This window comes from Varanus komodoensis, unplaced genomic scaffold, assembly GCF_004798865.1.
Source record: "Varanus komodoensis strain SLA01 unplaced genomic scaffold, ASM479886v1 scaffold2, whole genome shotgun sequence".
Taxonomy (NCBI): Eukaryota; Metazoa; Chordata; class Lepidosauria; order Squamata; family Varanidae; genus Varanus; species Varanus komodoensis.
In genome coordinates this window covers 2,041,080-2,055,963 of record NW_025335568.1, presented here as the reverse complement: position 1 = coordinate 2,055,963, position 14,884 = coordinate 2,041,080, and the positions used below count along the sequence as shown (strand labels likewise).

The following is a 14,884-nucleotide window of genomic DNA, read 5'->3' as shown; positions in this document are numbered from 1 at the left end:
GGGGGGGGGGGGAGAAAGGGACGGTCTGCATGGCTGGACTTTCTCTCTCCTCTCCTCTCCACAGCTGATCGATGGCAGGTTCAGGAACAGCGGGGAGGACCTCAGACCCCCAAGCTCCCGTTTCAACATTAAAAGCACGCCTCTAGGGATGCAGGGAGTGGGTGCCTCACAGGGGCCACGGACGGACCCGAGGCACCAGGAACCCCGTGCACAGGGCCCTTGCTGAGCAGACGGGATCGCGTGGGCAGGCGTCCGGGACAGTCCTGCAGCGCTGTGGAAATGCCGACCAGGTTCCCGCCAGCCAGCGCCGGACCGGCACGGCGCACGCCAGAGACGAGGCGGGGACCCGGCCCGCGGCTGAGCCGGTGCGGCGCTGGCTGGCTGCCCTCCTGCTGCCCCCGCCCGGCCGCTGCCCGCCCCCCGCACAGAAGCCCAGCGAGCAGCCACGGTCCGCTCGGCGCCCCTTTATTTGCAGAGCGAGGCGCTCAGCTCCCGCTCCAGCCCCAGCACGAACTGGTCGTTCAGGAAGAGCAGCTGCCCCTGCGGCAGGAGCTTGCCCAGCACGGCCTCGGCCCGGTCGGCCTTCAGCAGCAGCTCGCTCGCCGCGCTCGGCGGCTTCAGGTGCTCCAGGAGGGCCCTGGCGAGCAGGCGCAGGGTGCCCTCGGCCAGCGCCAGGTTCTCGTGGGGGTCGCAGACCAGGGCGAAGGCCAGGCACTGGACGCCCAGCCACAGCACGGCCTTGTCCTCTGGGAAGGGGTCCCCTGCGGCGAGGCGGAAGACCCCCGCGGGGGCGTCCTGCGGCGACGGGGGCTCCTCCGGCAGCTGGAGCAGGTGCTCCGAGGGCGGCCTCCCTGAGGCCTGCTGCGACAGCCTGCACACGGACTCCACCTGCCTGGGAGGAGAGGGAGGCGGCACTGAGGCAGCCGGTCGGTCGGTCGAGGCACACAGGCATCCTCCGCAAACTCTCTTCCGGCAGCAGTGGGGGGAGGGATGGGGCGCCCGGAGCAGGACGCGCGGCTGGCGCCCAGCGAGACCCAGGGCGGGATCCCACCAGGTGGGCCGGGAAGATGTCTTCCGCCCGGCAGCCTGGAGGCACACAGCCAGGCGGGCAAAACCAAGACTAACACGCGTGTTCTGGAATAAGCTTGAGCAGAGCCCTTGCAGGTCTGCAGGCAGGCCAAGGCAGGACGTGCGTGTTTGACCTTCGGTACAAAAAATCGAAAGTGCGTGCCCAGGATGGGTGAGAGCGGGCACGGCACCCGTTCGTTCGTCTTAGTGGCCCACAGGCTGGAGGTGAGCCAGCCGTGTGACGCAGCAGCTCAGAAAACTAATGTGATCTTCCGAAGCAAAGCGTCCAGGCCTCGGAAGTAAGAGCTCTGCTCGCTTCTGCATCGTCAGACCACGCCGGAAGACCCGGGTCCGGTCTGTAGCGCGTGATTTGAAGGAGAGCGTTGGCAAGCGTGCAGAGAGGAGCGAGCGGGAGGCTGAGAGCCAAGCGCAGCGAGGAGCAGTCGAAGGGCTGGATTGGATGAACCTGGAGGAGACGAAGGGACACCCAGAGGGCAAGAGGGGCGCCAACGGGGGGACGGCAGGAAGCTGATCTCGGCCTCCCTTCCAGCAGCGAGTGCCGCTCAGCAGCGGAACAGATCGGGAAGTGCCAGCTCCCCTTCTCCGGAAGTTTTAAGCAGAGGGTGGGGCTCTGTGGGAAAAGTCTGCATGCGGAGCCTGTGCAGGGCAGGGGCTGGACTAGGTGACCCCCAACTCTCTGATCCTGGGTGGCTGTCGGCACCAGGCATCGCTTCCTCAGCTCTCCTACCCAACTTACTCCTGTGCAACAACTGGACTCTTGCTTCCTCCGGCAGGAGCAGAAAAAAGGAAGGAATTGCAACCACCTGGCTTTCCCCTTCTCAATCCAGCTGCACATTTAAAATTGTGCAGTGGGATCTCTCACCTCCTTCAGCCCAAGGGCTCGACTGCTTTAGGAAGCCAATCTTATCACTTGGGACACTTTTTCCACACTTACTTTGCAAAACAGGACTACATGTCCTGATTCGGAATGTCCTTCACAAAAAATGTCCTTCCGTTTTACAAAGGAGCAGAATGGCAGTAAGAGAGAAGTAACGAAGTTAGAGGAGGCAAAAGGGAGGAAGCGCGGCTGTGGGTGCTGAGTGGAGCAAGTGGGTGGGGCCACCCCACGACAGAAGGTGCATTCGGAGTGCTTGCAAATGACATCGGTTTTCAGCCTCAACACATAACCAGGAGGACTAGAAACTTGTTCAAAACACCCCAAGTAAAACAATCAAAAGTTAAATTCTGCCTCCGCAAATTCTGGATGAGGATGAAGCAATTCCCCCTCTCTTTCGTTTACCATCTATGTGTGAAGTCACGACCAAGAGGGCGTGTAGACTGAAATTCCAGGAGTCTGGCATTCCACGTGGGCATTCCCTTCCCCTGCAAAGCCTGAGAGTCTGGGGGGGGGGGGGGCTTTTTTCCACGCCGCTTGTGGCAGCCAGGAAAGAAGAATCCGGGTCCTGCCACCACCAGCTGGGACAGGGTGCCCTCCAACTAAGCCAGTCCACAGATCCCAGGAAACCTCCGCACCCACGTGGACTCACAGGCCCTGCGCTAAGCCGGGGGCGCGCAGGCTCCTCACCTGGCCACCGCCAGGATCTGCTCCTTCCGGCGCAGCCGCTCCTTCTCCCGATCCTGGCGGCGGGCGTCCTGCGACGCCTCCGGAGCGAAGACCCTCGAATAGAGCACCCGGCAGTGGCCCGCCTCGTCCCCGGGGCGGCCGCGCAGGCTGTGGACCAGGAAGGCGTGCACCATGGCGGCGGGGCAGCCCTGCAACGGGGAGAGGGACGCGAGGGCCCGGTCCCGAGAGATCGGCTGGCGCTCGGGACTGATCCACCGCGCGCCCGCCTTCTCGGCAACCCGGCAGCAAACCCGCTCCCGGAGACCCACCCAGCAGCCCGGGAAGAGGGACGGGGTCGCGACGCCTGTCCCTGCGTGGCCCAAGGTGCGAGGCGGAGCACGGGCACCCGGTTGGGGAAGGTGGGGTGCCCTCCTCGCCCCCCCCGCCCCCCGCCAGTTTAGCAGCTCCGAGGCAGCTGCTCCCCAGCCTCGCGTCCCAGCATCCGCAGCCAGCAGGGTCAGGCGTGCTCGGAGCCGCAGTGCAGCGTATCGGGAAGGCGCCAGGCTGGGGCCGCGCGGAACTGCCTCCCCAGGACCCCCCGGGGGGCTGCGAGGGAGCCCCGCCACTCACCCACCCGGTCCCGGCGCGGCGGCAGCGGGGGGACGCGAAAGCGCCCCTCTGGGAGCGACGAGACTACATCTCCCGGCGTGCTCGGCGCGACCCTGGAAGCAGAAGGGAACTGGGCGTATGGAAGGGCATCTTGGGGAGTGTAGTGCGTAAGAACTAACCTACAGTTGACGCCCTGCCAGCCCCTTCGTGTAATTACGCATGCGTGGCAATAGACTGCACTCGGGGCTGCGTCGAGTGGGCGTGGCCTCCGTTTCAGGGAGCCCTACCGCAGCCGAATGATTAGCTGACGCGAAAATAATGGGCGTGGCCACACCCGGGATGACGGAAAGGCGAAGCTGCGCAAGCTGGGATAGGTCAGTAATTTGCCCAATGAATGAAGAGAACGTTTGGTGAGGCGGGCAAATTCAAAGCAAGCACCTCGCCCATCATCACTTTATTATTATTATTATTATTATTATTATTATTATTATTATTATTGCTACTACTACATTTCCGTGCCGTCCATAGCCAAAGCGATCTGGATCGGTTTACCAATTTATTTTATTTATTTATTAAAACATTTCTATGCCGCCCCATTCGCCGAAGCCTCGGGGCCGCTCACAACATAAAATATTAGAAATAACAATATAAAATAAGTCGCCCTGGCATATAAAATAAGTCGCCCTGGCAATGATATAATGACAATAAATGATATAATGACAATAAAATATAATAGATGAAACAACTGGCAAATGATATAATGACAATAAAATATAACAGATGAAACAACGAACAAAAATTAAAAATTGATTTAAAATAGCATTGAACCGTAAAAGACAGTGAAGAAAAAGGACAGGGAGGAAGGAGGGCGGGCACCCAGGTGCCCCGACACGCGATCACTAAAGAGCACCGGGGAGGCTTTGGCGGACCCCTTCCAAGCATCGGAAGGCGCATGAGCGGCGCGTGTCCCGCGCGGAGGCGGATCAGAGGCCGCAGCCCGCAGCCGAGGGAGGGGAGCCGCGCTGCGGGGTCAGAGAGGCCCTGCAGCCCGGAGCCGAGGCCGGGGCGTTCGGAGGCGCTGGGCGCGAGAGAGATGCATGGGCTATAATTCCCTGATTAGCATCGAGACCGGCATCTTAGTCAGCCTTCCAGGCCAGGGAATGCCGGGCGGCGGGCACTTGATTGCACTTCCGCGCCAAGGCCCCCCGCCCTTGAGCGGCAGGCTTCCGCGGGTGGAGGTCGAAGCCGGCACGCAGGAGTCCCGCAGGGCCCGGGGCACGCGGCTGAACGGGGGCCTCCTGCGCTTCCCGCGGTGGCCAGCAGGGGGCGCCCCAAGACTGGGCTTCCCTTCCGACCGGGTCCTCGGGCGCGCCGTCCATTGTCGCAGCCGAGCAGGAGCGGCCGAGATGGGTTTGCTTCCTTGCTTGACTTCCAGCCCAACGGCCGAAGCTCCCTTGGTTTGATTGTCAAGCTGTGAGAGAAAGAGAGGGTGGCCCCGTGTGTGTGGTTGCGTGTGTGCGTGTGACGCTTGCACGCTGCCCAGAGCCAGAGGGCCCTCTGGGCTGCTCACAAGGATAATGGTCAATGGCATCCCAGGAGAAATCATAACAAAATTAAAAACTGGTGAGCCCAAAAGCATCATCAAAAGCCAAGTATCAATGAATACAGGAGAACAGATGCCGATGACAATAAAAACAAGGAGTGAAAACGTGAATTGTACTAAAAATGGTGTAATTCACGAAAATGGTATAATTCACGTGCCTATGAAAACTGAGAAGTGAGGGCGCCAATCACACCTCCCTCAGGAAGAGAAGCGCTTCCCAGGGTTGAGGTGCAATAACAGGAAAAGCCCCTTCCCTTGCCATGTCTCCCCTTTTGGGGGGGGTCGCAAAGGAGGGTGTCCATGGAAGATCTTGAGGGTCTGGTTGGGACATACAGAGACAGGCGCTCCTCAGGGATCCCGGGCCCAAGCCACTGAGGGCTGGGGTGATCTGCTCGCTAGGACTGGCCCTCGTTAGCAGCCACGCTGCTCTGCTTGGAATCAGATGACGCGCCCAGAACATTGGCAAGGCAGCTGCATGGGGAGCACAATGCACTTTCCGAATGAAGGTTTGAACCCAGCGCACGGTCCTACAACTCCCCTTCCCGGTCCGTCTGTCCCTCTTTCTCTCCCTCTCTGAACTTTGGCGCCAGGCGAAGACCTTTTTATTTAAGCGTCATTTTAATTGTTTTTGTACCTTTTTATTTAATTGTACCTTTTTATTTAAGCGTCATTTTAATTGTTAATATTATTTGATTATTTTATCTGGCCAGGGCGACTTATTTTATATTGTTATTTCTTGTATTTTAACCTAATGTTGTGAGCCGCCCCGAGGCTTTGGCGAATGGGGCGGCGTAGAAGTGTTTTAATAAATAAATAAATAAATAAACTTCAATCAGCTGCTGTCAGCCTGCCTAACCCTACCTTACAGGGTTGTTGTAAGGATAAATTTATTGTTGTTGTTATCATTAAAAGCTTGGGTATTCTGTCCCTTATGCATGGCATTTAATGGGGAGAACTTGCTTGCCACCCTGAGTTCCCTGGGAGAAAAACTGTGAAAAATACAGCAGCAGCAGAAGCTGGCACTGTAGTTTGGAGACAGAGCCCGATCGCCCTCGAGTCAAGGTCTGCGTTCTCTGGCATGGTTCATCTGCCTGCGATGCTGCGTGCCAGGGCACACATCACCTGTTGAACGTAAGCCCGGCGTGCCGCAGTTAAAGGCGCGGGAGTGCTGCCCCTGCTGCTGGCCAGAAGACAGAACGGGGCCGAAGGCGTTCCCTGAGGGGGTGGCAGTGGGTCAGCCGTGGGCTCTGAGCCCATTTCCCCGGCTCGGCCTGTGTTACTCGCGGCCCGAGGCGCCAGCGCAGAACCCCGTTCCGGGAGGCCAGGCGTGTGGGGCCGCTGCAAGGGGGCCCCGGGATGCCCGGTGGGGCAGGGCAAGCGCTGCCTTCGTGAGCAGCCGGGGGGGGGGGGGGGGCGGCCGGCCGCTGCCAGGGCCGTCTGGCTGGCAGGCGCATGCACGTGCCTCCCCGGCCGTGTGGGTCGCACAACGTGCTCCGCCGTGACTCACGCCAGAACTGCCTTGGCAGGCGCCCAGCCCGGCCCAGCCCGGCACATGCGGCTTCCTGGACGAGATCCTGCAGGGGCCCGGCTCACGTTGCCCGGCCCCGTGAGCCGCCCTCCCTGGCCTCACGTGCCGCCCTGCTCTGCCTCCAGCCCTCCTGGCACCGGCCTCTGTTCCAGCAGAGACTTTCTCCCCCGCGGCAGCTTCTGCTGTTCAAACTCCCTCCAGTCCCATGCTCCTCCCCTCCGGCTTTTCATGGGAAAGCACCCGGCTGCCCTGTGCCTCTTCCTCCAGGAGGGCCGCTCCGGAGTCCGCAGCGCACGTTTGCGGGGCTGGATCTCAGCCGCCGCTCTGGGGGAGAGCAGAACGCCCCGCTTCTCGGAATCCCCTGCCTCCCACTCCCCCGATTCCCGAACCAGAGGGGCCTTCCGCACGGCTTTATTAATAAAGGGCCCTCAGCTTCCGTGGCGCTTTGCAAAGCAATGCAAGAGGACAGTTCCTGCCACAGGTTTGCCATCCAAAATGCAGCATGACGAGAGACAGCGGGGGACGGGGGGGGTGGATGGGGGGCCGCTGAGACGCGGACGGACGGTGGTGATGCTCTCTTCCTTCTTTTGTTAGGACCCAGTTCTGGGCAGTTTGTGACGATTCACAAAAATGCAGACTACAAACAACATAACATGGAGCAGGACCTTTTTCCAGTATACCAAACTGGAAAGCCATCTCAGTGGCTGAGCCAGACTGGCCCTGTTAAACGCTGCTGGGCCACGTGCCCCCTCGGAAGGGGTGCGACCTCGGCTTGCCCCAGGGGAGGACCGCCAGCCCCAGGCAGGCCGCTGGAGAGCCGCGGTGTGCATTGGCCCCTCCGCTCAGCCACTGCCCGCCTGGGCACAGGGATTTATTTATTTATTAAAACATTTTTATGCCGCCCCATTCGCGGAAGCCTCGGGGCGGCTAACAACAATAAATTAAAACATCATAAATACCATGCCCAAACCCCACTTTGGAAGAGCATTCCCGAGGTGGACAGGACCCAAGGCAAAAGGGACGCAGGCAGAAATACCCACCTGCGTTACAACATCTTAGAGGAGCGATCCAGCCTTTCAAACCGGCGGAGGCACAGGGGTGCGAAAGCTGTTGGCCCGGGGTTGCTGGAAGGGGTGTCTGCTTAGCGGCAGGGGATGCGGCCCTCAGGGAACCCAGGCACATTGCATCGGGGCCCGGGCTGGCAAGCTGGCCCCGTCCCGAGGCTCTGCATGCTGGCAAACCGGGTGCCGTCGGCCCAGTACGTCGGCGAGGCCGCCTGGATCCCCACCAGCTGCATCAGCGTTTCCGGAGGGAGGGCTCCACACCGCAGAATTCTGCCCGAGCTCCTCTGCATGGCAGATGCAGAAGGAATCGTGCAAAGCAGGGGCGTCTCCGTGAAGCACCCGCTTTTCTTTGCGTGGAGTTTGAGCCGTCCTGGGCTGCTCCAACCACCTGTCAGCGACGAGTGTCACAGGGGGTCTAAATCCTCGGAGGAATGGGGAGGCAGCTGGTGGACCTCGGGGGGAAGTCGCAGGGGGCAGGGGGGCTGCCGGAAGGCCTTGCCCTCCCTCCTCGCGCCCTTCCCATCGTGCTGATCTGGTGCCCAGCAGGCCGTTGCGGCACAGCTGGCAGAGCAGCCAGAAGCGAGGGCAGAGCGCCAAAGGGCTGGTCGCCTCCTGTTCTGTGCAAGGGGCCGTGCAGAGTCTCTGCGGGCTCCTGGAGTAAAGATCCCTCATTCGCCCTCCCTCCGAGGAGTTCTTTCTAAACACACAAACAGACGCTTGCACGCCGTGCTCTGGGCTTGTCTGTGTATGCAGAATCAGCATGAATGATCTGGGCAACTCCTACCCTGGAAGGAGCCAGGCGTCCATGCCAAACTTAGAGCAATTGTGGGTTTTTCCCATGTGATGTGGAAACGCCCCGTGGGCAGCAGATGTGTGGGCAGCAGATGTCTCTGTTTCCGCCTGTTAACAGCAGATGCACGTGGGTCCAAAGCAGAGCCCAAAACGCAGCAGTCGCTCCCATTGAGTCCAGAAGACGCGCCCAGCACTGAGGCGGAGCAGAGTTGCTGCAGGGGAATCTGGCTGCGGGCCGCATTCCTGACATAGCATGCGCTGCTCCGGGGGTCCAGGGATGGGTGTGTTAAAATCCCAGCCCTCTCATTTTGTGCCCTTGGACCTTTCACCTTTCCTGGGGCAAACAGCACTTATTTCGGTATTTTAAGACTATGAACCGCTTGGATGCCTCGGATGTACGAGGAGTCAAACGAACGCAAGCGCAAAATGTAGAATTCTGTGAATACGGAATGCAAACCCAAAACACACTTCAGGAGAGGCGAACGGTGATCCCTCTGCCGCAGAAGTGCTGTTTTGTTTTTAAGGATTCCCACAAGCGTTTCACCTGCAGCCAGAGAGTCACCCACCAAAAGGACAAGGGCAGGGAATTCCACAGCTGGGGTCCCACCGTACAAAAGACCCCGCTACCCCCGGGAGGCAGAGCCTTCGCTCGGAAGATGAAGGTCCCCGCAGAGACCTCACTGGACATCGGTCACCGGGCACTGGGAGTGTGAGGCTGCAGCTCCTTTTGAAAGTGAGATCCAGGGGCATCCCCTGCTGTCTTGCCCACCGTAATTCCATACCTTTCTCCCACAAGCGTATTTCTGATGCCTGGGCAAGACCATGGGTGTTCCACAAATGCACCTCAGACAAGGCAGGAGCATTCTGAGAAGCATGTCATTTATGCTTTTATTTCTAAAGCCCATGTTTCAGCCCTCAGTGAGGGCCAGAGGCATATATGGAGGCCTGGAGGAAAGTCTCGGCACTTGGCGACGTTTGACGCCAAGGCACTTACCCCAAGGCCTCCCAAACCTGGGCCAGCTCGCTGCAGCCACAGAAAGCAAAGAATTGGAGCTTGGTGAAGCCTGCTGCAGCCCTGTCCCACCCCCAGAGAATACAGAGCCCCTCCTTGGAGGGGGCCGAGGCCCTGAAGGAGGGACAAAGCAGAGAAGGGGCTTTTCAAACGCCTCTGGTTCCTGCCCTCGAGCACCTGGCCTCGCTTGGCAGCTGGAGAGGCCTCTGCAAGAGGCATTCGGGAAGCCGGCGGGGGCGGTGGGAGAGGGAAGGAGAGGCCCGGCCCAGGCAGGGGCATGCCAAGATTTATTTTAAACTGAGTGCTGACGTCGCGGCCACAGCCAGGGCTTCCTTTCCAAGGCCCACATGGCACCGAGCCCAGCTCTCAGGCGGGGTTTTCCAAAAGGGCTGCCAGGAAGTCAGGCCCGGGAGCCAGGCAGGGCTGCATGGCGTGGGACGGGACTGGGTGGGACTGGGTGGGACGGGGGCTTTTCCACCTGCTGTGGGTCTGCCAGCCACCGTGCTGCGAGGGCTTCCCGCAGCCATGGGCAGCCCCCGGCCGTTTGGCCGCAGACCGTGACTCGTGGGTCAAGGGGCCCGTGCCAAGAGGGCCAGCAGCCGCCCCGTTGCCGTCTGGGAGACCGTTTGCCTTCCCATAGCAGTTCTGGAACCTGAAAGCGTTCCTCAAGAGCCGCTGCTCTTGAGCTCCGTCTCTCCAGGCCTCACCTTTTGACAAAGGGGGCGCTCGACAGTTAAGCTGAAACGTGCAAATAAGGAGAGGCTATGCACACTTACTTGGGTGTAAATTCCAGGGGGTGCTCTGCCCGGAACACGTGCAACACGCCTGTCTGGGCGAGCACCGTGCCCTCCTGTTGCAGGAACCGGGAGGAGCGGCAGGGGAAGCGCAGGCGTTCGCAGGCCACGGGGGCTCCCCTTCGGCACCAGTCTGGACCTGGCGGCGTTGAGCTCCCCGGCCTTTTAGGCTTGGTGCGGGAGGCCGAGGATGAAGGTGGGTGCCCTCGTAATGTGGTTGCCGTTCAAGGTGAGGCTGCTCACGAAACACTCCTTTCCCAGAAGGCAAACTCACGCGACCAAAGGGAACTTAGCCTCCCCGATGTACCTGCCCCGCCACTCAGATCTGGGCAGGAGGTCTTCTAAAGGGGCCGTCCCTCAAAGAGGTGAGGAGGATGGCAAACAGAAAAAGGGCCTTCTTGGTGGCTGCCCCCACTTGTCAAATGAGCTCTCCAAAGAAATTCGCCTGGCACTGACGTTACTTTTTCCAGCACCAAGTGAAAACACTTAAGCATTTCTACAATTTATTTTTATGTCTGTAATAATTGATCATCTTATGGTTGTCCCCCCCGAGTGGATTTATTGTAAGGACCTATTGTTTTTATGATAGTGAATTGGTTTTATTATTGTATGTCATGATTGTTTTATTAAATTTGTTTTAATGATTATGTAATTTTAAGGGTTAAATTAAAAGACGCTTGCTCCTGGGGAGGAAAGCTGTGGCAAATCTAGACAGCATACTAAAAAGCAGAGACATCACCCTGCCGACAAAAGTGCGTACAGTCAAGGCGATGGTTTTCCCAGTTGCAATGTATGGCTGTGAAAGCTGGACCATAAGGAAGGCTGAGGATTGAGGCCTTTGAATTGTGGTGCTGGAGGAGACTCCTGCGAGTCCCTTGGACCACAAGGCGATCAAACCGGTCAGTCCTAGAGGAGATCAACCCTGACTGCTCTTTAGAAGGCCAGATCCTGAAGATGAAACTCAAATACTTTGGCCACCTAATGGGAAGGAAGGACTCCCTGGAGAAGAGCCTGATGCTGGGAATGATGGAAGGCAGAGGAGGAGGGGGCGGCAGAGGATGAGGTGGCTGGATGGGGTCACTGCGGTGGTGGGTGTGGGCTTGGGTGGACTCCAGGGATGGTGGAGGACAGGAGAGCCTGGAGGAGTGTTGTCCATGGGGTCACAATGGGTGGGACGCGACTTCATGTCTAACAATTTTAAGGGTTGCAAGCTGCCCAGAGACCCCACGTGGAGTAGGGGGCAGCATACAAAGGGATGCATGGCGAGCAGGAATTCTGAGCTCCAAACGGAAACGGTGCGAAGAGCAGCTCCTGGCTTTCCCAAGCTGCCTTTTGAGTCTCAGTCAAAGGAGGGCCAGGAAACCTTCCATTTATTTGGAGCTGCTCTCTAGAACACTTGAAACCTCAGGCCTACACGTTACCAGTCCTCATGAAAGCGTGTGTTATTTTTACAGGATGAAAACTAGGGCTCCGTATGAAAAAGCTGCCGACAGGATGGGTGCATACCCAGGGCGAGGGGAGACCTACCACTTTGGGTGGGGGGCGTGCCTGCCCAAGAAACCCCCGTCTGTGCCAAGGGTTGGTTTTCCTTTTGGAGGCTAACTTGGAGAGAGGGTGGCAGCCATGGGGGGGGGGGGGGGCGCTCAACACGCCTGCAGTCTCTCTTGCTAGTGCTCACCCGTGCCGGGGGCCCCGAGAGTGCCGGGGGGAACGGCACACAGACTGCACCTCGTGCGGGTCCCAGAAAAGCCAGAAGCAGGGCTGTGGGCCATCGCCGAGTCCCGCGCACCCCCACCCTCCCTCCCGTTTGCCTTCGCCGGCACGGAGAGCAGCGGAAGAGAGACCAAGATGCAGAGTTCTCACAACCTAGCAGTTTATTTGCTCCCTGATCACACACGGCAAGAGGATGTCTGAGCAACTGAAATCACATTCACAGAGGAAAAGCACGTTTCTTCGGCACAATTGCACAAGTGAGATGACACCGGCAGCAGCAGGCAGCTGCCCCACACCCGGAACCTTCTCTCCTGCCCCTGCCCCAAAGGGAATGAGTCCGAGCGCAGCGGGACCGAGCCTTACAAAGGGACCTGCCATGGGGCAAAGGTCTGCCCCAGGCTGGGCTTCAGGCGGGGCTCGTTTGGCAATGGAGGTGCCAGCCGCCTCCACCGGGGCGCTGCGTGGACGGCAGGCCCCCTTCCCGGCCAGCACAGGATGGAGCTCAGCGCCACCGTGTTCCGGCCCAGTTTCCTTGGATGCAAGGAAGGAGCTGGGAGAGCTAGCCCAGAGCAACATGCCCAGGAGAAGGGCTGGACTCTGGCTCATCTTGGTCGAGGAGAGGGATGGGTGTCCCCAAAGGCCACCAGGCAGCCAGGAGGGACTCGGCACGCATGTACGAGCGAGCCCCACGCTTGCCCGCCTGTCACACAGTTTGGCCTTGGGTCACACACTTCCCGGCTGAATCACACTGGAGGGGGACCCTACACCCACACGGGTGCCAATGCAACGGCTCCACCGAGGCCAACCCATTTCGGCGTCCCCGCACAGGATTCCCGCACAGCAACGCCAAGGGATGGCGCCAGGCTGCGAAGAGGAGCGAGTGGCTCCTCCATGCACAGCAGGGCAGGGGCTGAAAGCGGAGGGCACACCTTTAAACCCCGGGCCAGGGGGCCTCCCCGCTCACCCCAGCCAGCCAAGGACCGGGCATCTTTCCTCAGGCTGCCCCTGCTCCACGCCCGCTGCCCAAGGTTGTTGTCTCCTCCTCCTCTGCAGGAAAGACCCCACATTTGAGGTCAAGCATTTTTCAAGTATCCCCCTTCCGTTTCTGCCCGGGGTTCTTGGCTCAGTATAAATAAACCGTGCGAACAAAAAGGCACTCTCTAGACTTAGTTCACAGGCAGTCAGAAAGGGCAATTAGTAAATTAGGCTTGTGTTGGGGGTTGTCCTTTGTTTCTTAATAAATGCAAGTCAAACCAAGGCCTCCTTTAAAGAAAAGCCCCTATCTTTTTACATATTGGCACTCAATACAAAAAAAACCTGCTTCAGAGGAGGCTGGTAAGAGTCATTTTTTAAAAAGCTCGCGTTTTTGTTAAAAACCGTCTGATACGCTCAATGGTGCTGGATCCTTCTGTCTTCCCTGATCCCAGAGCTGGCAAAAGGCGGGCATGGGAGCGGCTTCCTGCAATCCCTGCAATCCCAGCCCGCCAGAAAACGTCTCGTCCGGCCCTCCCAAAGCGCCCGCCTGCTTGGCTCCCTGGCCCGCCTGCACAGCTCTTTCAGAGGCGCAGGTCTGAGCCCCATCGCGACCTGGGGGAGCAGCCATGCCCGTGTCCCTCGCGCCCCGGTGCCACTGGGAGGGACTGGCTGGGGTGACAAGGGGGCTGCACGGCCAGGACCCCTTTTGGAACCAAGGGGGGGAGCACGTGGGGTTTTAAGTGCTTTCTCTCCCCTCGTTTGGGGGTGCACCTGGGAGAGCCGAGTGGCCATGCACAGAAGATGCTCCTGGGGGGAAGTCGAAGGCCCCTGGGGAGGGGGGATAAGTGCCTCCCGGGAGGACTCATTAGGGGGCGGACAGCTACCCACCCGCAGCAGGAGGCTTCCGGGGCACGGAGAGGGAGCCAGCACCCTGGCCCGGGGGGGGGGGCGCTGCAGTTGTGCCCCCCCAGGGAGGAGGCCCTGCACTGGAGACAGAACTTCAGGAATACTGTTCTGGAAACGGCTTTTGCTTGCAGGTCAGCGGAAACACCGCACGCTTCCCTTCTCGGGGAAGAGCCTGCGCCGCCGTTTCCACAGATGACCTGGGGGCAGCCAAGGCGAATCGCCTTGTGCTCCAAGCCAATATGCCACTTCGGGCTCGCCAACAAAGGCACTCGCCAGTGCTGGGCAGCTCCCGGGTCCTCCAAGCGCGTCCTACGGATCATAGCCAAAAAACTGCAGCAGCCCTCCAGAACGGGAAAGTTTGGGATCGCTGCAAGGAGATCCGGGAGATGCCATCTTCTCTCTCCAGCAGGCAGAGGGGAAGGGCGCCCACCGGGGTGACCTCGCCATGCCAGAAATGAGCACGCCGGGTCCCGATTCTAGGCACGGCTGCTCGTGCCTCGCTCTGCCCTCTCACAGAGGCGGCCGCATCACAGAATGCTTCGCTCTACTAGAGGAGGGAACCATCGGGGAGATCCCGTGGACACAGGACGGCCACCCTCCACCCCCGAAAGCGAGGCCGCCGCCCCCAATATTCCTGCTCGGGCATTTCTAGTCATGTGCTAATCCCGTCTTGCAAATTCCTCCCACGCGCCCGTGCGGATGGGGGCTCTCCTGTCGGGAGGCCGGCCCAGGGCCAGCCGTGCCCCCCAGCCTCACCTGCTCTCCCTTTCAAACCCCCAGCGAGCACGGAGCTGCTCAGGTGGGGGGCCTCTGAAGCGCAGCCCTCCGAAGCCAAGAGGGGCATCCTGGTTTCCCACTGGCCGAGCCAGCACAGCCAATGAGGGCCGATGGCGGGACCTGCCCCCTAAGCGCCTGCTGAACCCCGATTCGTGCCACTGGCCTACAGCCTGGTGTGCGGCTCTCTTGGGAACACCGGGGGAGGCACGGTCCCACCCCGACGCACGGGGCCTGCAGAATCCCGCCCGGCTTTGCTCGCACGCCAGTCTGGCTCGGAGGAGGGGCAGACCACTGGGGGCTGCAACGCCACGCGTCCCCAGGCGCCTAGGAATGACTTCGACAGACGGGCAAAACGTTCGGAAGTGAAGGACGCTGGCCCTGTGTCCAACATCCTTAAAAAGTGTACATTCTGCTGCTACAACTTCTGCCTTCCAAATTTTAAGGCTTGGAGACCCCCCGAAATAAATAAAAATATGCAT

General features: G+C 59.7%; 1 protein-coding gene across 1 annotated transcript; it reads right to left on the bottom strand.

Annotated features, from left to right (window-relative positions):
- Positions 1 to 444: 444 nt before the first annotated feature.
- Positions 445 to 3,320, bottom strand: AP5S1 (adaptor related protein complex 5 subunit sigma 1). Its single transcript, XM_044428267.1, has 3 exons — positions 3,263 to 3,320; positions 2,654 to 2,841; positions 445 to 892 (listed from the first exon to the last, which is right to left on the bottom strand). Exons 2-3 carry the CDS (start codon positions 2,824 to 2,826, stop codon positions 466 to 468), a joined length of 600 nt encoding a protein of 199 aa, XP_044284202.1. The 5' UTR covers positions 2,827 to 2,841; positions 3,263 to 3,320; the 3' UTR covers positions 445 to 465.
- Between the last annotated feature and the right edge of the window lie 11,564 nt (positions 3,321 to 14,884).

What these genes read in the sequence shown, in the direction of transcription:
- AP5S1 (XM_044428267.1), bottom strand. Translation starts at nt 2,826, where the DNA reads ATGGTGCACGCCTTCCTGGTCCACAGCCTGCGCGGCCGCCCCGGGGAC. An exon ending in CAGATCCTGGCGGTGGCCAG is followed by an intron (nt 893 to 2,653) that starts GTGAGGAGCCTG and finishes CTCTCCTCCCAG; the next exon opens with GCAGGTGGAGTCCGTGTGCA.